Source organism: Notamacropus eugenii, chromosome 3 (assembly GCF_028372415.1).
Source record: "Notamacropus eugenii isolate mMacEug1 chromosome 3, mMacEug1.pri_v2, whole genome shotgun sequence".
In the NCBI taxonomy this organism is placed as follows: Eukaryota; Metazoa; Chordata; class Mammalia; order Diprotodontia; family Macropodidae; genus Notamacropus; species Notamacropus eugenii.
The window spans coordinates 371,386,940-371,412,514 of record NC_092874.1 but is presented as its reverse complement, the minus strand read 5'-3'; the positions used below and the strand labels follow the sequence as shown (position 1 = coordinate 371,412,514).

The 25,575-nt window shown below is 37.3% G+C and overlaps 1 protein-coding gene across 6 annotated transcripts in view; it reads right to left on the bottom strand.

The window, feature by feature from the left end:
• Positions 1-25,575, bottom strand: part of APC (APC regulator of WNT signaling pathway) — a 153,167-nt gene that overhangs the window by 88,048 nt on the left and 39,544 nt on the right. For 5 of the 6 annotated variants that reach the window (XM_072597429.1, XM_072597421.1, XM_072597424.1 and 2 more), the window contains exon 3: positions 9,787-9,871. The exons of the other annotated variant lie outside the window; for it this stretch is intronic. In XM_072597429.1, the coding sequence (XP_072453530.1) occupies positions 9,787-9,871 (85 nt within the window). The remainder of the gene's footprint in view (positions 1-9,786; positions 9,872-25,575) is intronic. 6 annotated transcript variants of the gene reach the window in all.

Here is a 25,575-nt window from a genome sequence, read left to right as displayed (position 1 = left end):
ATTCTATACAGGATCTACATATACTTTCCTATTGAATATGTTTTCACTATAGTCATGCTGTATAGACGAACTAAAATAAATGGAAGAAATCATATAATAAATCAAACATAATACCCACACACACACACATATATAAACATGATCTACTACATTCTCCAAATGAATTCCATAGTTCTTTCTCTGAGTGTGGAAGGCATTTTGCCTTAGAAAACCATTGGGAATTATTTTTTTTTAGGTTCTTGCATTATTACGAAGTTCCACGTCTACCAGAAAAAACTCTCACACACTGTGGTGTTGCTGTGCACAAAGTTCTCCTGGTTCTGCTCCTTTCACTCAGCATCAGATCATATAAGTCCTTCCAGGCCTCTCTGAAGTCTTCTTGTTCATCATTTCTTATGGCACAATAGTACTCCATTACATTCATACACCACAACTTATTCAGCCATTCCCCAATTGATGGGCATCCCCTTGATTTACAGTTTTTGGCAACTACAAAGAGTGCTGTTACAAATATTTTTGTACATGTGGGACCCTTTCCCATTTTTATGATCTCTTGGGGATACAGTCCTAGTAGCGATATTGCTGGGTCAAAGGGTATGCACATTTTTGTAGCCCTTTGGGCATAGTTCCAAATTGCTCTCCAAAATGGCTCGATGAGATCACAGCTCCACCAACAATGAATTAGTGTTCCAACTCTCCCACATTTATCATTTTCCTGTTCTGTCATGTCTGCCAATCTTATAGGTGTGATGTGGTACCTCAGAGTTGTTTTGATTTGCATCTCTCTAATCAAAAGTGATTTAGAGCATTTTTTCATATGATTATAGATAGCTTTAATTTCTTCCTCTGAAAATTGCCTATTCATATCCTTTGACCATTTATCAACTGGGGAATGACTTGTATTGTTGTACATTTGACTAAGTTCTCTATATATTCCAGAAATGAGGCCTTTATCCCCAAGATTAGCTATAAAAATTCTTTCCCAATTTACTACATCCCTCCGAATTTTGGTTGCATTGGGTTTGGTTGTGCAAAAACTTTTCAGTTTAATGTAATCAACATTATCCATCTTGCATTTCATAATGCTTTCTATCTCTTTCTTTAGTAAAAAATTCTTCCCTTCTCCATAAATCTGATAAATACACTATTCCTTGCTCCTCCAGTTTGTCCATGGTATCAATCTTTATACCTAGATCATGTACCCATTTGGACTTTATTCTTATGTACGGTGTCAGGCATGGGTCTACGCCTAGTTTCCGCCACACTGTTATCCAGTTTTCCCAGCAATTTTTGTCGAACAGTGAGTTCTTATCCCAGAAGCTGGGGTCCTTGGGTTTATCGAACAGGAGTGTCTTGAGTGCCAAGTCTATTCCACTTGTCTACCCTTCTGTTTCTTAGCCAGTACCAAGTGGTTTTGATAACTGCTGCTTTATAGTACAATTTGAGATCTGGTAGTGCTAGGCCACCTTCCCTAGCATTTCTTTTCATTAGTCCCTTTGATATTCTGGACCTTTTGTTTTTCCAGATGAATTTTGATATTATTTTATCCAGCTCTAGAAAATAATTATCTGATAGTTTAATTGGTATGACTAAATAAGTAAATTAATTTAGGTAGAATTGTCATTTTTATTATATTAGCTCGGCCTACCCATGAGCAACTGATGTTTTTCCACTTACTTAAATCTGACTTTATTTGTGCAAAAAGTGTCTTGTAATTGTGTTCATATAGTCCCTGGGTTTCTTTTGGCAGGTAAACTGCCAAGTACTTTATAGCTTTAAATGGGATTTCTCTTTCTATCTCTTACTGTTGGACTTTGTTGCTAATATATAGGAATGCAGAAGATTTGTGCGGGTTTATTTTGTAACCTGCAACTTTGCCAGAGTTGTTCATTATTTCAAGTAGTTTTTTACTTGAATCTCTGGGATTCTCTAAGTATATCATCATATCATCTGCAAAGAGTGATAACTTAGTTTCTTCTTGGCCTATTCTTATTCCTTCAATTTCTTTATCTTGTCTAATTGCTACAGCTAACATTTCTAGTACTATATTGAATAACAGTGGTGATAATGGACATCCTTGTTTCACCCCTGATCTTATTGGAAATGCATCTAGCTTATCCCTATTGCATATAATGCTTGCTGAAGGTTTTAGGTAGATCCTGCTTATTATTTTATGGAAAGTTCCCTTTATTCCTACGTCCTCCAGTGTTTTTAATAGGAATGGGTGTTGTATTTGGTCAAAAGCTTTTTCTGCATCTGTTGAGATAATCATGTGGTTTTTGTTAGTTTTGTTGTTGATATGATCAATAATGCTAATAGTTTTCCTAATATTGAACCAGCCCTGCATTCTTGGTATGAATCCTACCTGATCGTAATCTATTATTCTCATGATAAGTTGCTGTATTCATTTTGCTAAAATCTTATTTAAAATTTTTGCATCTATATGCATTAGAGCAATTGGTCTATAATTTTCTTTCTCTGTTTTGTCTCTTCCTGGTTTAGGTATCAAAACCATATTTGTATCATAGAAAGAATTTGGGAGGACTCCTTCTTCCCCAGTTTTCAAAAATAGTCTATGATAAAATACTCTTTTCAGAAATACAGACCTTGAAGAAACATGAATTGCTTGTAATTTGGCTAAGCCAAAATAATAAAAATGACAATACGACATGAATTAACTTACTTATTTAGTGGTGCACCATTCAAACCATCAAAGAATTAACAGAGAGGTAGAATAATATTAAATTCATGTAAAGGAACAAAAGGTCAAGAATCTAAAGAATAATGATGAAAACAAGTGGTGAGGAAGTCTATCTATGTTGTATACTAACTAAAAAGCAATAATCAATAAAATAATTTAGTACTGGATAAGAAATAGAGTAGTTGATGAATGGAACAGATTAGGTATACAATATACCAAAGCAAATAAGAATAGTAACCCTGTGTTTGATAAACACAAAGATCCCTGATATCAGAGTAAGAACTCACTATCTGACAAAACTACTGAGAAAACAGTTAAGTAGTCAGACAAAAACTAGGCACAGACTAACAGCTCACATCATATACCAAGATAAACACAAAATGGATACAAGATTTAGACACATAAAGTGATGTAACAAGCAAATTAAAGAAGCATGGGGAAAGAAATTACCTGTCAGATCTATGGATAAGGAGAAATTCATGACCAAACAAGAGAGAGGGCAGTTCATGGGAGATAAAGTGAATAATTTTTATTTTTGAAAAGATTAAAAATTTATTATTTTCATTTCCAAATTCTCTCCCCCCTTCCAGAAAATAAATGATACCTATGTGAAATAATTCAAACCATTTCTGCATTAGTCATATTTATTAATGGACAGTTTTTATTACATAAATTAAAAAGGCTTTGTGCAAACAAAACCGATGCAAAACTAGTTTCTCTGATAGAAGTCTCATTTCTCCTACATAGGGAAAAGAGACAAATTTATAAAAATAAGAAAAAGCCTTTTCTCTGACTGATAAATGGTCAAAGGACTGGAACAAGCAGTTTTTAGAGGAAGAAATCCAAGCTATCAATGGCTATATGGAAAAAATGCTCTAAAGCACTAATAACTAAAGAAATACAAATTAGAACAACTCTGAAATACCACCTTACAACCATCAGATTAAGACGACAGAAAAGGAAAATGAAAAATGCCAGAGGGATTTAGGAAAACAGAAATATCAATGCACTGTTGGTGGAATTATGAACTAGTCCACCCATTCTATAGAACAATTTAAAACTATACCTAAAGTATACTATAAAACTGTGCATATCCTGGGACCTAGCAATATTCCTACCAAGGCAATATGCTAAAGAGATCAAAGTAAAAGGACCCAAATGTACAAAAATATTTATACCAATTCTTTTTCTGAGAGCAAAAAATTGGAAACTGAGGAGATATCCATCACCTTGGGAATGGCTTAACAAGTTATGGTATATGAATGTGACGGAATACTATTGTGTTGTAAGAAATGATGAAGGAGGGAGTGATTTCAGAAAAACCTTGAAAGGCAAATGAATTGATACAAAGTGAAGTGATAAGAACAAGGAGAACAATATACCCAATAACAGTAATAGTGGAATATTATCACTTGCAATTAAGAGCAACAGACATGAGGAATACAAATCGGGTCAAGTGACTACTATGTATTTGTTAAGTCATTATTATGTCCCAGGCACAGTGCTGGAGATAAAGAAAAAGGCAAAAATGCAGTCCCAGTTCTCAAGGACCCCACAGTCTAAAATGGAGGATATAACATGAAACAAATATATTCAAACAAGATATAAGCAGAATAAAGGTGGTGATCAATAGAAAAAAGGGAAATTAGAAATGATTTTTTCAGAAATTTTTAGTTAGGACATGAAAAAAGTCAAGGAGGCAGAGATGAAGAGGAAAAAAATTCCAAAATTCTTTTCTGGAATGAAATGCAGAGGGTGGAAATGCAGTGTGTATTGTGTGAGGATTAACCAGGAGGTCACTGTCATTAGATTACAGAGTATGTGGGAGTGAATACGGAGTAAGAATACTGGAAAAGTAGGAAAGGGAAGGTAATGAATGACTCTGAACACTGAAGAGAGGATTTTATACTTGATCCTAGAAGTGAAAGGGAACCAGTGAAGCTTGTTGAATAGAGGGGTTCATGGCTAGACTTCTACTTTAGGAAGATTATTTGACAGCTGAGTGGAAGACGTATGGAAGTGGGGAGAAATCTGAGACAGGTAGACAAGTCACCAAGCTATTATATTACTTCAGGCATGAGGTGATAAATGTCTGTACCAAGGTAATGGCAGGCAGAGGAGAGAAAGGGGAGATGTAAATTTGAAAGTTAGGGAATAGATAAATGATCTGAGAATTATCCTGCATAAGTGCTTCATGACCTCATTAATTCCAGTGAATTCAGTTATCTGCTTTTGCTCTAGCAAAAGAGAACCTGATCAAAGGGTCTGATCTTTTCTAGGAAACATAGACCATAAGTATTCCCTATCCCTGCCACCTCCCAATTATCTATTTTCTCTGCTTTTGTCTAGCTGAACCTTGTTACACAGAAATTACATGACTACACTGACTGGGTTATTCAATTTAACTTCAAGATTAGAATTTCTTTACCTCTACAATCCATTTTTTTCCCCAGCTTCTTTACTTCCTATTATGCTTCCTATTGAAATCTGCTATAAACCTTTTTTACCTACCTCAAGATATCTACCTCATCCCTTATCCTCCTTACTCCTAGGCTTATCCCATACTCCCTTTTTTTCACTTAAAAAAAAAAAAACTATCTCTGCATCTCTCTTCATAAAATTCCTTACTTCCTGTTTCTGAGAAAGAAGCATTTCTCTCCTTGCCATGGAAAGATGGGACCATGCTAATACCTAAGAGACACTGTTCCATTAAATCTTTCTCCTCTCTCAAATCATTTCCTTTTGTCTACAAAAGTATTCAAGACTTTCTTATGCTATAAAAACTTCTTTATAGTTTGCACTATCTACTCTCCAATTCTGTACTCATCTGTTTTTCAACCCATTATGACAGGCTTTTCTATCATTTATCTGAAACTGGTCTCTCAAAGATCATAATGGTCTCCTAATAATCAATCAATGGTTTCTTCTCAGTCTTTATCTTCTTCAAGACAGGGGACCATTTCAACCCTGAAATTCTCCTCCCCAAATTTTGCAACAATATAAAATTTCCAGATCTTTCTCCTACCTCTCTTGATTCATCCTTCTGGTTTTTTTTTTAAGACTCTGCCTGCTCACTAAGGTTTCTTTTGATCTTAGACTTAGCCCTTTTTTCTTTTCAGTGAACTTTATCAAACCTCACATTTTCTATCATTTCTTCTACACAGATTCCTCTCAAAATCATTATTTCTAGCCTCACCCTATCCCCTCAGCTCAAGATCCATATTTTCTAATGACCTGTTGGACATCTCCACATGAACATGCTGTCAGGACATTAAATATGGCATGCCTAAAGACAAATTCAAATCTGTACTATCCCCCCCTCCCGACTAAAAACCCTGCCCTGCTCACCTTCCCTACATATTCTCTATTTTTAGTTCTGGCACCACTATCCTTGATTACTTTCCCTCTGGGTCTCCACATTCAATCAATTACCATGCCCTGTTAACTGTACTTCACCAACGACTCACACTCTGTTCACTTTTTAGCATCAGCCCTCATTATCTCGGATCTAAACTACTGAAATAGCCCACTACTAAGCTCTCCTTGCAATTCATTTCAAAAGGCATTTATCAAGCATCAACCACATGAAGGGTACTATTCTAGTTCTCTTTCATTAAGGTTACCAAAGAAAGGAGTCTGGTCATGTTGTTTAATCAAAACCAAGCATGTGAAAACCTGACACCTAAAAAGATGACAAACTAGTGGACCATTTAAAACATATTTTTGTTTTTAAGTTTTATTGATATCTTCTTAATATCATAATTATTTTTTGGTATATGTGTCTCCCACCAAATTTAACGCCCCCATATAATTCAAGAAAAACTTAAAAACCAAAGACCATGACAATCACCTCTGACAGCAAGTGAAAATATCTGCAAATGTAGTCTTTTTTTTTTTTTTAAACTAAGAGGAAAGAAGTGCTTTCATCACTAGCTCTCTAGAACCAAGATTAATCAACTTGAGGCAGGCTGGGTGGAAGAGAGGAGATAGTACAGGAAAACCTGAGTTCAAATCCAACCTCTGACACAACAGCTGTATAAATTTGGGCAAGTCAATTAACCTCTGTTTGCCTCAATTTATTCAACTGTCAAATGGGTTCAGCACCTACTTCCAAGGACTATTGTGAGGACCAAATGAGATAAGTGCTTAGCACAACACCTAGCAGATACTACATGAATGCTTATATTTCTTTCCTGATCACCAAAATTAACAGGAGTTCAAGTGTCTTTTTGTTTTTAAAGTCACTTATATTGTCCTCGTGATTCTGCTTTCTTCTCCTTATATCATCAGTTCATGCGAGCTCCCTCGCTGAATTCATTATTTCTTATGGAGCAATATCATAGTTTCATGTCACATTTTATTCAGACAGTTCCCAAATGATGAACATGAAGTTTGTTTCTGTGTTTTTAATACCACAAATAAATGATGCCACAAATATTATGGTACATACGAGATCTTTCATCTTTACCTTCCTTAAAGTATATACCCAGTAATGATTAATGAATCAAAGGTAATGAACAATTTAATGATTTTCCTCACATAATTTCAAATTGTTTTCCTGAACAATTGGACTAATTGCCAGCTATTTCCAACAGAGTATTACTGATCTTTCATGGAAAAAAAGATGGGTGTGAAATATTTCAGTTTGTATTTCTGTTATTGTTAGTGGTTTGGAGAACTGTTTTATATGAATAATGATCATTTCCACATCTCCTCTTTTGAAATATGTTTATTCACATAGAGCCTCCCACCATATAACAACTGAGTAACAGCTCCTCCTCTAAATCATTTGTGCTATTTCTCCAGAGACAGTTGGTGTAAAGATTCCTCTCCTCTAGCCCTCATTAGACTTTCTTCTCTTTACTTTTCCAGTGATAGATTTTTATTAAAGCAAAAGATTTTTAAAATTTCATATACCAAAACTGGCCTTTTTTTCTTTGGTGATTTTCCTTGTCTAGCTCCTGTTTGGTTAAAAATTCTATTCCTAACCACAGATTTGAATTGTGAACCACCTATTCTTTGCTAATTTCTAATTTAGAGTTTAACATCAAAAATCAATTTGCTCAACAACTATTTACAGTGATAATTTAATGATTATTAGATTTGAAGTTAACTCCCTCTGAATTCTCATTAGGATTCTTTGGTCATTCTTACGCACTTTTCCTCTATTGTGATCCCAGTGTGCATTCTGTCACTACTAACGTTTTTGCATTGCATTATTTCATAAAATCATTTCCACATTTTTTAGTATTCCTCATACTTTTTGGCTGCAATTATCTACAAGTCCTTTCATATTACTACTTGGTGCTTACAATGGCACATGGCATGATTAAAGGCAGCTAGGTGGCTCAGTGGGTAGAGTCAGGAAGACTCACGTTTCTGAATTCAAATCTGACCTCAGACATGTACTAACTGTGTAACCCTGGCCAGGTAAGTCACTTAATCCCATCTGTCCCAGTTTCCTCATCTATAAAATGAGTCAGAGAAGGAAGTGGCAAACTACTCCAGAAAACCCTGAAGTCAGATATGCCTGAAAACAACTAAACAACAAAAATCTACTTTTGCCAATTGCAACTGATTAGTAAAATACTAAATTTGTAAATTAATTTAGGTAGTAACTTCATTCTTATACTGGCACAGTCCACACATGAACAATGAAAACTCAGTAGTTATTTGAGTTTACCTTAAAAAAGACTTACAAATGACAAAACAAATCTTTGTGATTTTATTTATATAAGTTCTGAGTGTTTGTTACTTGGTGGGAAAATATTCCCAAATATTTTCTGCAACTTGTAATTATTTTGATAGGAATTTCTCTATTGTCCACTTCTGATTTCTTCTGTCCTACTGATTTTCTGTTATTGATGTAAGGAAATGTTGATGATTTTTAGATTTTTAAGTGAATAAAATCTAATTTTTCTTCTTCACACAGCTCCCCAAAATGAAAAAGAAAAAGGAAACCCCTAGTAACAAATATTAATTAGTCAAGGAAAACATTCCTTTATTATACGTGACCAAAGATTTTATGTCTCAATCTGCACTTTGAATCCATCAAGTCAATAGTGTGTTTCATCAAGAGTCCTCTAGAATCACTGTTGGTCATTTTGGTGATAAGAGTTCTTAAGTCTTTCAAAGTTGCTTGTATTTACAATGTTACTATTGTAAAAATTGTTCTGCTGGTCCTCACTTCATTTTGCCTCAGTTCACATAAGTCTTTTCAAGTTTCTGTGAAGCTTTCTCAGACTGCATCATTTCTTATAGTATAATAGGATTCTATTACATCCATATAAAGTATTTGTTTAGCCACTCTACAACTGTTGGGTTCTCTCTTAGGTTCCTGTTATTTGCCAAGACAAACAGAGTCATTATAAGTAGTGTGTGAGTGACTGTGTGTGTGTATGTTTTAGGATAGAGGCCAAATAATGCTTACCCACTAATGTGTACCCAGTTAAAGGGTACAGATACACAGAGTTTAGTAACTTTGGCAAAGTTCCAAGCTACTTAAAGAATGGCTGGATCAATTCATAGCTCCAAAAACAGTGTGCTAATAATATGCCTCTTCCCACAGCCTCTTCAATATTTCTTTTATTGTTAATTTACCAATCTGATGGATTTAAGGTAGAAACTCAGAATTGCTTAATTTACATTTTTTTAATTATTAGTGGAAGATATTTTCAAGTGGCTACTGATAGCTTGGATTTCTTATCCTGTTATTTTACTGAAGCCACTAGTCACATCAAGAGACAGTCTGGCATAGTGAAGAGAGATGGCTTTTTAATCAGCAAGTCCTGGGTTCAAATTCTACCCCTGACACCTAATTTTATGTCACCTAATCTCTCATTGGTCCAAACGTTTTTTGACAATCATAATCTGTAGGACAGCTGCTAACTTGCATTTATAAAGCGAGTTTCTTAACAGGGAGATCCCTATGTTGATGAAAGCACAGTAAGAGTCTGAAAAAAAATTTATTTCAGTTCCATTCTTTAATTAATTCACTGAAATTTTTATTAAGATACCTGAAGGATATGTTAAATAAGAGTATTATGTGAGTTTTTTTTACAATGTACAATACTTTTTAAGCCTACCTTTCAGACGCTCCAACAAATCAATTTGTCCAGACGAAGCCATTGCTTCATCTTCAATACTTCCTTGTAATTGTTTAAGTACTTCCTGTAAAAAGAATCCCACATATAAACTTAACTAAATTTTGAATAACTTATATGAAATATGACTAATTTGTTTATACTCTTTTACCATATATACTTTTATACTAAATACTGTTTATACTCTTATACTACATATATCCTCATAGGTGAATAATAACATTTCAGATTTTCTGCCAATTAAAATCACCATCATCAAAATAGTAGTCTGTACTATATAAAACTTAAAATACAGAAATATCTGATACACTGTAGACAACACTGACTGGAACTGAGAAATGAATGCTTAGAAGTGCTAGATGGACACATGACATTTAATAAATGATACATATTCTATTAAAGAGTTTCCCTCTTTTCATTAGGAAAGGCTCTGTACTGTACAATTAAGAGGATTCTTTCTGGATGCTGTTTGATGGAAGAAGGTAGAAGATGGAGCAGAGGAATTGCTGTATGAAAGCAGAGTTGAGCGAAATAAAGTAAGCTAAGTCTCAAGAAGTTTTGTCAGAGCCCTTTAAGTGAGGAAAGACAAGAAAGGTGATCCTCTGACAATTCAAAGCAGCTATGAGATCTCAAATGATTTCTGACATAATAAAAAGGGACAGGGGAAAAGACAAACATGCTTATTCACATTCAGATAACAACTTAAAGTTTACAAAACATTTTTCAACAACATCACGAGGAAGGTAGGGCAACATTATTATCCCCACTTTATAGATAAACTAATCTTCTAAGAGGTCAACTGACTAGTTAAGTATCAGACTGATAATAAACATAAAAGCTGGAACTGAAACCCATATAATTGCAAGTCCAGAACATATTCCCCTGTACCATACTGCCTCAGTATTAGTATTAAGGGTGGCAACTGAATAAATCAAATCACCTCATTCCACAGTAAATTCTCAAACTTCTCTGCCCCAATATTTTAAGCAAGTGAGAACTCTCAATCAATTGAAGACATCAGAATAAGTCCAAAAAGCCCATAATCAATGGGCTTTTGCCAGTGGAGGAAATGGAGTGACACTGTACAGGAAGTATACTCAAACACACTGCAGTAACCAGGTCACTGTACATCACTGATAAAACAGAGAACCAGTTATAGAGTGAGTTAAGTGAATGCTGAACCAAGAAGGAATAGTCCTAACAAAGGCCCTTGAAAAGGAAGCACTTGGACAAAGGAATGAAAAACTGCTTTGGCTTCTACTTTAGTCTCTTTGACCTTCTTTCCCATTCCATCCCCAACCTGGGCCAAAGGAGATCCCTGTGAACGTTGGTGGAGCAGAGAATCTGGATATTTATTTCCACTGGAATCCTAACAGTCTCTCCAGTAAACCAATGGTTGGAGCCTTAAAAGTAAATGAGATGGGGGTGGAGCCAAGATGGCGGAGTAGAAAGACACACATACGCTAGCTCCAAACCCACAGCCCATAAAATGTCTGTAAAAAAGAACTCCCAACAAATTCTGGAGCAGCAGAAGCCACAGAACAACGGAGCATTAGAGATTTCTTTTCCACAGAGCCCTGAAAACCTCTCGCAAAAGGCCCTTCACGCTGCGGACCCGGAACTGAGCCCAGCCCTGCCTTGGCCGCGCGGCGCCAAGAGGAGCAGATCCGAGCAGGCTTCGGGGATGGAATCTCCAGTGGCCACATGGGTCCCTCCACCCACGGGCCCCAAAGGTTGGTGAGAGGGTCTTCTCAGCCTGCCGAGAGGGGAGTGGGGTGCCCCCATAACTCAGGCCCCCTCAGGAGGCAGCAGCAGAAGTGGGAGCAGACCTGGGCTCCCCAAGCAGGCAGGAGCCTGGATCCATTGTTGAAGGTCTCTGCATAAAGCCCCTGAGGGAACTGAGCCCTGGAGGCAGCCCTGCCCCAACCTGAGCACCTGAACTTAATCTCACACTGAATAGCAGGCCCACCCCCGCCAAAAGCCTTCCGCCTGAGGCTGGGAAGCAGCATTTGAATCTCAGACGTCAAGCACTGGCTGGGCGGATCTGGAGGCGAAGTGGGTGTGAAGAGAATATTCAGAAGTCAAGTCACTGGCTAGGAAAAAGCCCAGAAAAGGGAAAAAAATAAGACTATAGAAGGCTACTTTCTTGGTGAACAGGTATTTCCTCCCTTCCTTTCTGATGAGGAAGAACAAGGCTTACCATCAGGGAAAGACACAGCAGTCAAGGCTTCTGTATCCCAGCCCACTCAATGGGCTCATGCCATGGAAGAGCTCAAAAAGGATTTTGAAAATCAAGTTAGAGAGGTGGAGGAAAAACTGGGAAGAGAAATGAGAGACATGCAAGCAAAGCATGAAAAACAATTAAACACCCTGCTAAAGGAGACCCAAAAAAATGCTGAAGAAAATAACACCTTGAAAAAATAGGCTAACTCAATTGGCAAAAGAGGTTCAAAAAGCCAGTGAGGAGAAGAATGCTTTCAAAAGCAGAATTAGCCAAATGGAAAAGGAGATTCAAAAGCTCCCTGAAGAAAATAGTTCTTTCAAAATTAGAATGGAACAGATGGAGGCTAATGACTTTATGAGAAACCAAGAAATCACAAAACAAAACCAAAAGAATGAAAAAATGGAAGATAATGTGAAATATCTCATTGGAAAAACAACTGACCTGGAAAATAGATCCAGGAGGATCTATTTATGGGACTACCTGAAAGCCATGATCAAAAGAAGAGCCTAGACATCATCTTTCATGAAATTATCAAGGAAAACTGACCTGAGATTCTAGAACTAGGGGGCAAAATAAATATTGAAAGAATCCACCGATCACTGCCTGAAAGAGATCCAAAAAGACACACTCCTAGGAACATTGTGGCCCAATTCCAGAGTTCCCAGGTCAAGGAGAAAATATTGCAAGCAGCTAGAAAGAAATAATTCAAGTATTGTGGAAATACAATCAGGATAACATAAGATCTAGCAGCTTCTACAATAAGGGATCAAAGGGCATAGAATAGGATATTCCAGAAGTCAAAGGAACTAGGACTAAAACCAAGAATCACCTACCCAGCAAAACTGAGTATAATACTTCAGGGGAAAAATTGGTCTTTCAATGAAATAGAGGATTTTCAAGCATTCTTGATGAAAAGACCAGAGCTGAAAAGAAAATTTGACTTTCAAACACAAGAATGAAGAGAAGCATGAAAAGGTAAACAGCAAAGAGAAGTCATAAGAGACTTACAAAAGATTAACTGTTTACATTCCTACATGGAAAGACAATATTAATAACTCTTGAAACTATTCAGTATCTGGGTACTGGGTGGGATTACACACACACACATGCACACACACATAGAGACAGAGTGCACAGAGTGAATTGAAGAGGATGGGATCATATCTTAAAAAAATGAAATCAAGCGGTGAGAGAGAAATATATTGGGAGGAGAAAGGGAGAAATGGAATGGGGCAAATTATCTCTCATAAGGGAGGCAAGCAAAGGACTTTTAGTGGAGGGAAAAAGAGGGGAGGTGAGAGAAAAACATGAAGTTTACTCTCATCACATTCCACTAAAGGAAGGAATAAAATGCACACTCATTTTGGTATGAAAACCTATCTTACAATACAGGAAAGTGGGGGAGAAGGGGATAAGCAGGGTGGGGGGGATGATAGAAGGGAGGGCATGGGGAGGAGGGAGCAATTTGAGGTTGACACTCATGGGGAGGGACAGGATCAAAAGAGAGAATAGAAGTAATGGGGGGCAGGATAGGATGGAGGGAAATATAGTTAGTCTTATACAACACGACTATACACAAATATGGCCTATATTGAATTGCTTGCCTTCCAAAGGGAATGCGTGGGGAGGGAAAGATGAAGAGAAGTTGGAACTCAAAGTTTTAGGAACAACTGTCAAGTACCATTCTTGCTACTAGGAAATAAGAAATACAGGTAACGGGATATAGAAAGTTATCTGGCCCTACAGGACAAAAGAGAAGATGGGGACAAGGGAAGGGAGGGATGATAGAAGAGAGGGCAGATTGGTGATAGGGGCAATTAGAATGCTCGGTGTTTTGGGGTGGGGGGAGGGGGGAGGGGACAAATGGGGAGAAAATGTGGAACCCAAAATTTTGTGAAAATGAATGTTAAACGTTAAATAAACAAAAAAAAAATAAGAATTGTAAAAAAAAAAAGTAAATGGGATGATATCTAAAAAAGAAAAATTACAACATTAAGGGGTGAGAGAGAGGATTACAATGGGAATAGAAGGAAGATAAAGGTAGAATGGGGTAAATTATCACCCATAATGAGGTGGGGAAGACCTATATTACAGTGGAAGGAAAGCTGGGAAGGGAACAGTGGGCATCACTTGAATCTTACTCTAATCAAAACTGGCTCAAAGAGGAAATAATATATACAATCAGTGGGGTACAGAAATCTATCTTACCCTACAGAGAATTAGGCGGGGAAGAGGTTTAAAAAAAGGTGACCAGGAAGAGTGGCATGGCAGACTGGGAGAGGCAGTCATCAAAAGCAAAACACTGATGAGGAGAGCAAGGATGAAAAAAGAGAGAAGGAAAAATGGGAGGAAAAAGAGGAGAGAGGGAAATAGAGTCACTAATCATTACTATGAATGGGATGAACTCATCAATAAAAGGGAAGTAGATAGCAAAGTGGATTAAAAAGCAAAAACCTACAATATTTTGCTTACAAGAAACATACCTGGATCAGAGAGACACACACACAGAGCAAAGGTAAAGAACTAGAGCAAAACCTATTATGCTTCAGCTGAAATAAAAAACAAAAACAAAAAATCTCCCACAAGAATAGCAATCATGATATCAAACAAAGCAAAAGCAAAAATAAATCTAATTAAAAGAGATAAGAAAGGAAAATTGCACCTTGCTAAAAGTTATCATAGACAATAAAGTAATATCAATATTAAAAATATATGCACCAAGTAGTATAAAATCCAAATTCTTAAAGGAGAAGATAGGTGAATTACAGGAGGAAATAAAGAGCAAAACTGTAATTGTGGAAGACCTCAACTTTCCCCCTCAGAACTAGATAAATCTAAACACAAAATAAACCAAAAAAAGTAAAGGAAGTGAATAGAATTTGAGAAAAGTTAGATATGACAGACCTCTGGAGAAAACTGAATGGGGATAAGAAAGAATATTCTTTTTTTTTTCAGAGGTCTATATACTACATTCGTCAATCTGTCAGTTAGTCGTGAGGGCTTGTGGAAGATTATGGCAAAATTTTGTTGTCTGGAAAAGTTCATCAGTACTATCAGTTTCATGATGGCATGTTTACACTTTCCAGGTCTGTCACAGGGATGATGATGTTGACACACACATTGCCAAAGCTAGTTCAGTATTTGGGAGGCTTCAAAGGAAGTGTGGGAGAAAAGGCTGCCTACCAAATTGAAGGTCTACAGAGGCCTTGCCCTTGTTATACACCTATAAAACCTGGACAGTATACCAGCACCATGTCAGGAAACTGATTCGCTTCTATTTGAATTATCTTAGGAAGATTCTGAAGATCATCTGGCAAGATAAGGTACTGGACACTAAGGTCCTTTCTCAAGTTAAGCTGACAAGCATTAAAACTCTATGGCAGAAAGTGCAACTCTGATGGGCTGGACACCTTGTTCAAATGCCAAAAGTATGTTTGCCTAAAAGACTCTTTCACAGAGAACTCACATAAGGCAAATGCTCACACAGAGGTGAGAAGAAGCAATACAAGGACATATCCAATTTCTCTCTAAAGAACTTTGGAATTAATTGTGAGACATGAGACACACTGGCACAGGGCATGATGTTCCCATAACAAAGAAGGTGCTGTACTCTACAAACAAAGAAGTGTTGCAGTAGCTCAAAACAAGTATGATATGGACAAATTTTGAGATATCTCCACTCCAAACGTTCATATGAACTATTTGTACCCAACTTGTGGTAGAGCCTTCTGAGCTCATATTCATCTGATCAGTCACAGCTGGACACACTGAACCTTGACCTCAACAGAGTGGTATCATTTTAGTCCTTTTTGAGCTTGAAGGACAAAACCATTAATGATCAACTGTGAATGACGTACATACTCAGCAACAGAGTCAGCCAAGACAACCCCAAAGGACTTATGAAAAATGCTATCTACCTCTACAGAAAAAACTAATGAAGTCTGAATGCAGATTGAAGCATACTGTTTTTTACTTTCTTTATTATTCTTGAGGTTTTGGTCAGCATTTTCTTCTGCAACATGCTAATATGAAAATAGTTTGCATGATTCCACATGTGGTTGTTGTTCTTCATTCCCAAAGATGACCAAAATGACATCAACATGATAAAGTGAAGTTTTAATGTGCACAGCTGTGGGTGATCAGACCAATAGGAGCTTGGAATGCTCTACCACACACTGGACACAGATAGTCCATATGAACATTTGGGGTGGTTACTCCAAATTTGCGCATCCTATGTTTCCTTTGTGTTGTTTCAATTCTGCTTTGCTCATAGAGCACAGCACTTTTTCTTATGTGGGCACGGCCTGGGCCAGTGTTGCCCATGTCGTAAAATCAAATCCAAAGTTCTTGAGACTTCGAACAACATGACCAGTCCATCAGAGCTGCACTCTCTGAAGCATAGTTTGAAAGTTTGGCAGTTTAGTTTGAGCAAGGACCTCACTGTCTCGTACTTTATCTTGCCAAGTGATCCTCAGAATCTTCCTAAGACATCAAAATGAAGCAATTCAGTTTCCTGGTATGACTGTCCATGTTTCACAGGCATATAACAATGAGGTCAGCACAATGGCTCTGTAGACCTTCAGTTTGGGAGTCAGTCTAACACTGCTTCTCTCCCAAACTTTTCTTCAGAGCCTCCCAAACACTGAGCTAGCTCCGGCAATGTATGCATCAAACTCACTGTCAATGTGTACTTCCCAACTTATTCACAGCATTTAAAACTTCTCCATTTTTTGTAACCAATGGTTCCATGTATAAATGATGTGATGGTGGCTGATGGAGCACCTGAGTTTTCTTGGTGTTAATTATTAGGCCAAAATTAGCACAGGCAGCAGAGAATTGATCCATACTTTGCTACATCTCAGCTTCAGAGGCTGCATTGAGTGCACAATCATCTGCAAACAGAAAATCATGCACCAACACTCCCTCCACTTTGATCTTGGCTTGCAGCCTTTTCAAATTGAAGAACTTACCACCAGTATGGTAGTTGACCTTGATATGCCTTGTTCATCCTCACTGAAAGGATCTGACATGGCTGAAAACACCATGCTAAAAAATATGGGAACAAGCACACAGTCTTGTTTCACTCCATTGGTGACTGGGAAGGGACAAGAGCATTGTCTACTATCCAGAACCCAGGCAAACACAACATCATGAAATTGATGTACAATACTGATGAACTTCTCTGCGCAACCAAATTCTGACACAATTTTCCATAAGCCCTCACAACTAACAATATCAAAGGCTGTGGTCATATCTACAAATGGTGTGTACAGATCTCTGTTCTGCTCCTGGCATTTCTCCTGGAGTTGAGGGCAGCAAACACCATATCGACTGCTCCTTGGCTCTTTCTGAAGCCACACTGGCTCTCAGGTAGATAACCATCTTCCAGGGGAAAGATCAGCCTATTAAGGACTCTAGCAAGAATCTAGCCAGCAATGACTAAAAAAGAGATCCTCCTGTGATTGTCACAGGATGATCTATTCCCTTTACCTTTACAGAGATGGACAACAGAGGCATCCTTGAACTTCTAGGGAATAACCTCCTCTTGCCATATAACCAGGAAAATTTCAGTCAGCTTTTGTATGAGCAACGGTCCCCCTACCTTGTAAATCTCAGCTGGAACAGAATCAGCACCAGGTCCTTCGCCACATGAAAGGAACCTAATGCCAGTTAAAATCTCTTCTTCAGTTGGAAATTCAGTTAAGGAGGGATTGACTTCAACCTGAGATAAAAGTCAATGGATTCAGTATTGATTGATGATGGTCTGTTCAGAACACTATGGAAGTGTTCAACCCACCTCTCTGGGATCATGTCCTAATCACTAATCAATATGGCTCCATCAGTACTGAGTAGTTGTGATGCACCATAGGTTTTTGGTCCATAAATAGCTTTCAGAGAATCATGAAAGCACTTTGGATTGTTACTATCGGCATAAAACTGAATTTCATCTGCCTTCTTACTGAGCCAGGAATCCTGCATCTCTCTAAGCTTTGCTTGCTACTTTACTTTTGATGGAATTAAATGCTTCCTTCTTAGAGATGAACAAACTATCCTGCTGGTAAATCCTGTGGAGTTCTCGTTTTTCATTTAGCAGCTTCTGGATTTCCTCATCATTTTCATCAAACCAGTGTTGGTGTTTGCAAGTGTTCTGACCCAGATGAGCAAATGAAGTGCTGTACACCAAATCTCTGAAAACTGCCCACTTCTTTTCTGCTCCACTGTTGCCAACTGTGTATTGGCTCAACTTTCCCTCCAAGTTAGCAACAAACTGTTCACACTCAGACAATAGCTCTAATTTGTTGACATTAATTCTTCCGGTAGATTTTTTGCCTTGGGGGCAGCACTTTTGATGAATGCAAATATTTATCTTGGAAAGAAGTCTACAATCAGTTTAGAACTCTGCACCACACACTGCCTTTGTCACTTACATCTTGTCTGTCTCTTCTCCTTACAATCACATAGTCTATTAGATGCCAACGTTTGCTGCGAGGTTGCATCCAATGTTTTATTGTGTTTAGGTAAATGGAAAACAGTACTGGTGATGTACAACATGCAATGCACAAGTCTTCAGCAGTAAATGACCATTGCTGTTGCTATTTCCAACTCCATTCTTCCCTAGGACTCCCTGCCAAGTCTGGTAGTCTGAGCCTAGTCTAGCATTAAAGTCACCCAGAATTATAAGCTTGTCCTCTTTTGGCACATTGATGATAAGGGTCTCTAGGTTTTCATAAAATTTTTCTTTGACCTCATCAGGATTCATCATGGTAGGAGCATAGGCATTGATGATGGTGGCATGGCGTTTTCCTGTAAGTGGCAATCACATTGTCATGAGCCTGTCATTCACTTCTTTTGGTGGGCATACCAACTTGCTGACTAGATTAGTTTTGATTGCAAAACCTACGTCAGCTTCACAGCACCTCCCCTTCACTGCAGCCACTCCAGAAAAATGTGTATCCAGCTCCAACTTCAGTAAGCTGGCCTTCATTTGCCACCCTTGTTTCACTCAGGGCTGCTATTTGGATGTGGTACCTGTTAAGTTCTCTTGCAACAAGAACAGTTCTTCATTCAGGTCTACTGAATTTTGTGTTGTCTATTTGTGTGCACACGTTCCATGTGCTGATGGTGAGTGGAATCATCTTTGCAAACGTACATTTTGTACATTTTTTTGTGTTTTGACCGCATAGTGGGATTCCTTGCCTGCCACGGTAATCAGGCCAGAGATGGGTAAGCAGCCAATGTTTAGGGCACCTTTTCTAGCCCCCTTCCTCACACCAGGAGGTGAGTAGTGCGATCCTTAAAAGGCTGCTCACACAGCCAGGGGGCTGCTGAGTCCCACTGCTGCTTCAGGTGAGAAACGACCCTATGGCCTGGGCCACCTGAGTGCAGGGTTGTGACTACAGCTCCCAGTGCATCTGCACTTGCTGCTTCATCACGTGCCTGTTGCCATAGGGCTTTGAGGTATAATAGTAAAATGGTATGGGTAATGTCTTTTGATTTGTGTGTAAATTAGATTTAATTAAGGCAGAGTTGCATGAAGTCATCAGTCTCACTCTCCTCTAGAGTCATCATAATCCAGTGGCAGGACACAGCCAAGATGGGTGGCTTAGCTCAGGATTCAGTGGATGACCTTGGTGTCTTTGGTGTCTAACCAAGCTCTAAGAGCTCCACATAGCCTGCTTCAGCTACCTTCGTGGCCGCTGGAACAAACTGTTCTCATCCCCCCATTCCACCAGAGGAAGTCTTCACATGCTTGGCGTAGACACTCCCCCCAACTCACCAATGGGTTTGAGACCTCTTGGTTACTCTCAACCTGGTTTGGCCTATCTGCTGAAATGGTTTACCAGGGTGTGGCCGCTGCATATGCTGCACGTTCTTGGAGCCACAGGTGAGAGTTGGGTGGAATAGGTGAACACCAAAGGTGGAAAGAGCCCCGAAAAGGGCTCAGCCGCCATTACCCCAAAGGTACTGGTCCTCCTTGAACACACCCTACACCCCTGATTACACATGTATAATTATATCAAATTGCTTGCCTTCTTAAGGAGAGAGGGGAGAGGACAGAGAGAGGGAGAGAATTTGGAACTCAAAATTAAAAGAAAATGTTAAAATTTTTGTTTACATAATTGAGAAAAAAATAAAATTAAAATTAAAAATGACAAGCAGAATTATTTCAGAAAAATCTAAGAAGGCTTATGTGAACTGATGAGAAGTGAACAGAAGCAAGAGAACACTACACAGTAATAGTAATATTATGTGATGATCAACTGTTAATGACTTAGCTATTCTGATCAATATAATGATCCAAGACAATTCTGAAGGACTTATGATGAAAAATGTTATCCACCTCCAGAGAAGTAACTGATGGAGTCTGAATGCTTACTTTTTTTCCTTCTTGTTCTTTTTTGTCTGATTTCTTTTTGCAACGTGGCTAATATAGAAATGTTTTTGCATATGTATAATCCATAGTAAATTTCTTGCCTTCTCAAGGAGAAGAAAAGAGAGTGGTAGAGATTTTGGAACTCAAAATTTAAAAAAAGAATGTGTAATGGTAAGGGAATTTAAAGATCTTCCCTATCCCTTAATAGGCCCATGTGACCTGCTTTGGCCCAGTCCACAGCTTGAGTCACATGGAGCCCATGATAGGAGGAGCTTGGCTACCAGATGCAGCAGAAGGGTGGAGCTGAGAGAGTAAGGCAGAGCAGAGAGGCTAGCACAAGTGAGCAAAGGAGTGATTTTGCCTAAGGGAGCTTGCTTGTGGGGAGACTTAATGGAGGGGAAGGCTTGGGGATAGTGATGCTCCCTTTATCGGTAATGTGTACAAACTTCCTGGTTACTATGATGGATTTCACTTTCTGGTGTTTGGATAAATGTCCTGGTTTCATCTTTGAGGAACAGAGCTTATATTTTGTGAATTTACCCTGGAAATACATATGTATATCCACAGCAGTTGCCATGGGTATTGTATTGCTGCTACAGAATGTTAAAAACTGATTTTACATGTAGTTGAGAAAATTTTTCTTAATAAATAAATGTTTTTAAAAGAGCAAATAAGATTGTAGATTGTTAAGAAAACTATTTTAAGAGAGGACAAAAAAGATGACTGGGAAATAGAACTAAAATAAAGAGGACTAAAATACAAAATTTCTTTTTCACACTTGTACCTTAGCAAAGACATTAGTCAGCTCCAATCTTTTAAAAAATTTTTCCAATATCACAGTTAACATGTATTAATGATATTTATACAGTGCATGCCTATATATCCACCCAGAACTTCGATCAAATAAAAGATTGCAAAAACCAGAATTTCAAGAGCCAGAAGGGACCTTAGAGATCATGTAGTCCAAATATTTAATTTTCAAACTGAACAAACTGAGGCCCAGATCAAGACAATGATCCAAGATAATTCCATAAGACTCATGATGAAAAATATTATTCATCTCCAGAGTATCTGATGAACTCTGAGTGCAGATGGAAGTATACTTTTTAAACTTTATTTTGTTTTATGTGTCTGTATGTTTTCTTTTGCAAGATGGCCAACAGGAAAATACATTTTGCATGACTTCACATGCATAATCTATACACTGTTTGCCCTTTCAAGGGGTGGGGGAGAAGAAGAGGATTTAGAACTCAAAAATTTTTTTAATGAATGTTAAAAAAACTTTTTACATGTAATTGGGAAATCTTTAATAAAAATATATACACATTTGCATATGTATGCATACAAATACACACGTGTGTATGCATGTGTGTATTTTTTAAAAAGATCAAATAGCTAGTAACCAGCAGACCCCAGACTTGAATACAGGTATTCCAGTTCCAAAACTAGTGTTACTTCCCTTATTATTATACAGTTTTTGACCCCATCTCTGCCCACACCCTAATCTCATCAATAGGAGCTTTTACATCATTTGAGTTAGTGATATTTTGTTTCTGAAATCTTTTATCTCGACTGCCTTCCTCAGATAGTCACCATCACTCTACCTCTTGAATCTCATTTTCTTCATTCCTTCCCTGCCCCCAGTCCTTGCTTGGCACCCAGACCAACTCCTCAACTTCCTCTCTTCAATATGGTTAGTTAATAGTATATATAGTATCTACACAGAGAAAACTGAACAAATGTGTCCAGCTCCCTTCCTCAGAAAAACCAACCCTCACATAGCTATTAAACATGATGCCAACTGTGGAAACGTAGAACACTAAGACCTTTGTTGTTCTATAAAAATTAAGAATTAGCATTATAAGAGTGTCTTTAGTCTGGCATTCTTAATATTCCTGGGCTCCCTTGAGTCAGAGCCCACTATTAAAAAAGAGAATATATTTAATTCTATAACGAATTTATAGTGATTAGCTAGATGAAGGGAATGTTATTTTGTTAAGCAACTACAAAGGCGATGTGTCCCGCAGTCTATCAAAAGACCAAATCAAGGTCTTTTGGGGTTTTTTTTTAACCCTTTCATTCACCCTAGCCCAGCCTGAGAAAGAGCTTAGTATCTCCAAGGAAAAAAAAGACCATGTGCCCAAGATTAACATTATAATTGTTCTATTTTGGATGTTAAAAATCCTAACTGAACTATGTACTTTTGTTTTACCTTTGCTGTGAAAATTTCTTCATGTTCTGTTCCACGGTTACTATAATTGTGAGTCAGAACTTTTGTAGGATGGGTTTCCTGATTAGCAGGAGCAATTCCATGGGTCAGATATAGAAATTTCTTTCCATACAGAATAACTGCACATTAATAAAAATATGTCTCTGACAGATATGACTAAATAAAGGGTATAGAATACTTTTCCTCTACAGTTCGATGGTGGTGCCTCAGAATCTGACAACTGAAAGAAGTCAGCACAACTCTGGACTGCTCCTCTGGGGGAGAGGAGGAGAAACAAAGCTCTAGATCAACTACAGAAGGTAAAGGGACTTTTTCAAATCTCTAAGAGCTCTTCAGAATGTAGCTACCCCATCTCACTAGTTCCTGAGGGTTTTTGCTTTTATTTTTTTAAGACAATTCCATCAGACATGCTAAGGGATTATATGCATGCTTGTGTCCATGTGCCTGTAGCCACCTACTGTACTATGAGCCCTAAGCTAGGGGTTCTTAGACTCCGTGTGTGTGTCATAGACTCTGTTAGCAGTCTGGTGAAGTCTACAGACTACTTATCAAACTATTTAAAAGTGTGCATGTGTGCGTAAAATGTGCAAGATTACAAAGGAAACCAATTATATTAAAATAGTTGTCAAAATATTTATAAAACAAGCTTATAAAACTCAGGATACAAACCCCTTAACCATTCTAAAAAAGACTTTATATTATGTGATAATTCAGTTTTAACCCTGTGACTCTTGTCTCCATTTTTCCAACTGGTTTATATAAGTGGCAAGTTCAGTTTCCCACACTGTTTTTTGATGGCTTATTTTATGTATATAAATTTGTTCTGTTTAGATATAAATCAGTCATAAATTTTAATGTTTTAATAGTTTTGTCCATCTAGACATTAACTGGAGAGTGACGAAATAAACGCAACACAGCAGCAATAAGTGCTGCAGGAATAAGGCCAATTTCCCTGTTATTCAGTTGAGGCTTAGGACAAGATCTTGTCAAGTCAGTGAGGTCTAGACCCCATCACCTGTTCTGGGAAGTAAACCAAATCAATACTACCAGTCCTGTCAAGGAACATCAACAACAGTCAATCAACCCTTCAGGTCAGACAAAACAATTACCTCCTCTTACTTCTCCTTAACTTCTATTATCTAATTTAGAAGATTTTGTTCCTCAAGGAGACCAGAGCCCCGATTATACTTAAGGGTATCCTTTTCTTCTTGTCATACTGAACTGGGTTGCTATAGTCCAAAACTGATCGGTATGCTCCAGATTTTATTTCAACTGACCAACAATATTGTCATGCCTACCATATTTGCCCAATAAATAATGCTGATAAATCAGTCAAAACAATAAAAGTAGCATGTATCAAATGAGTCCTTTTGTTACATATTGGTTAATTTTTCAAGTTACTAAATATTATAATTATGAATGTTATTATGGTATATATGGAGGAGTGTTATCCTACTGTTGAAGCTTGAAAGTAATCAGATGCTGTTAAAACAACAATAAATGCTAAATAAATAAACACTATTTAAACAATAAAAATAAACACAACAAAAACCAAATGCCAACCTACACAATTACAAGATAATATAGCTACCTTTCGATTCACATCTTATTTGTACTATAGAAGCTCACTCTTGGACTTCAAGGTTAGAGAGGAGTTTTGTACCAAAGGAGATGGCAATGACAAGGTGGCAGAAAGAGCACACAGGATATGCCAAAGAATTAATCTTGTAGGTCAGTTTAGCCATTCATGAGGATGGTGGGGTTTTTTTAAATAGCAAAGGAAAAGAAACATGAATAACTCTTTTAAAAGACAGAGAGATAAATCTTGAATGTAAATTAAAAATACCAAAAAAAGATCCACTGAAAGTTTTTTAGGAACTCAAGTGACAAAGATATACTTATATAAGAAGTAAAAGTACTAAAGGAGAATGATAATGAGTTAGAAGAAAAGAAGGAAGAAAAACTAGTAACCAAGCAGGAGAGAATTCAGGCAGGAAATCAAGAAAAAGGGAAAGGTCAGAGAGAAAAAGACAAAGCAGCAAGAGAGAAAGAAGTGGCATTTGTGACAGATGTCTTTCAGTGCTGCTTGGGAAAACCATGAATGACTCATCATCTGTCACTAATGGGAGAGGAGGGTTCCATATGTAATTCATCCCTAAAGAAGTTCTACAACTTGGAAACTTTAGAAAGAATGATTTCCAAAGGTCCTAGGGAAAAATCAATCTCATTTCTTTAAACATTATATCTTATACCTAAGGAAGTTAATTAATGTACTTTTTATTTCTAAATTCTTAAGAAGACTTAGTGGGAATATATGATCATTTTATTTTTCCAGCTTCCAGAAATATTAATTTGTTCACTGAAAGCTGTTTTATTTTTCTTATTTATTAAGGTATTAATTTTTTATATAACCTATTTGGTAACTTCCAGTGCCAGCTTAAAGTGAAGAGTCAACAATGATATATTCAATACCTGTAATCCTATCTGCATCCATTTATTGGCTATATTAGAGAATCCATCTCCAAAAGTTCTGTCTTTTTTGGAACTTAAAAACCTCAAGTTCTCCCAAATTTATCACTTTCCAAAACAAAGAAAACTATCCTCTAACATAAGATTTTTTTCTCTCAATCTAAATTGAGAATTACAGGAGTAAAAAAGAAATGGCTCTTTTGTTCAAAACTGAGAACACAGCATGCATGTTTTCATTTTATATCATTAAGAAAGAGTCTTAGAGTTCAGATTTTGGAATTAACAGATTTGCCAGGTATTGCTTTTAGAGAGTTATCATCAAGTTCTTTAGCAATGGGTGGGAAATTATACTAGAATTTATTCCTCTTTTGTCACCTAAGTTTTTGTTTCTTGGAACCTCAACCTCAGACACCTCAGCCTTTTTATCTTATACTGAAAAAATTGTCAGCATGTTTTCATAATTGTTTTTTAGCA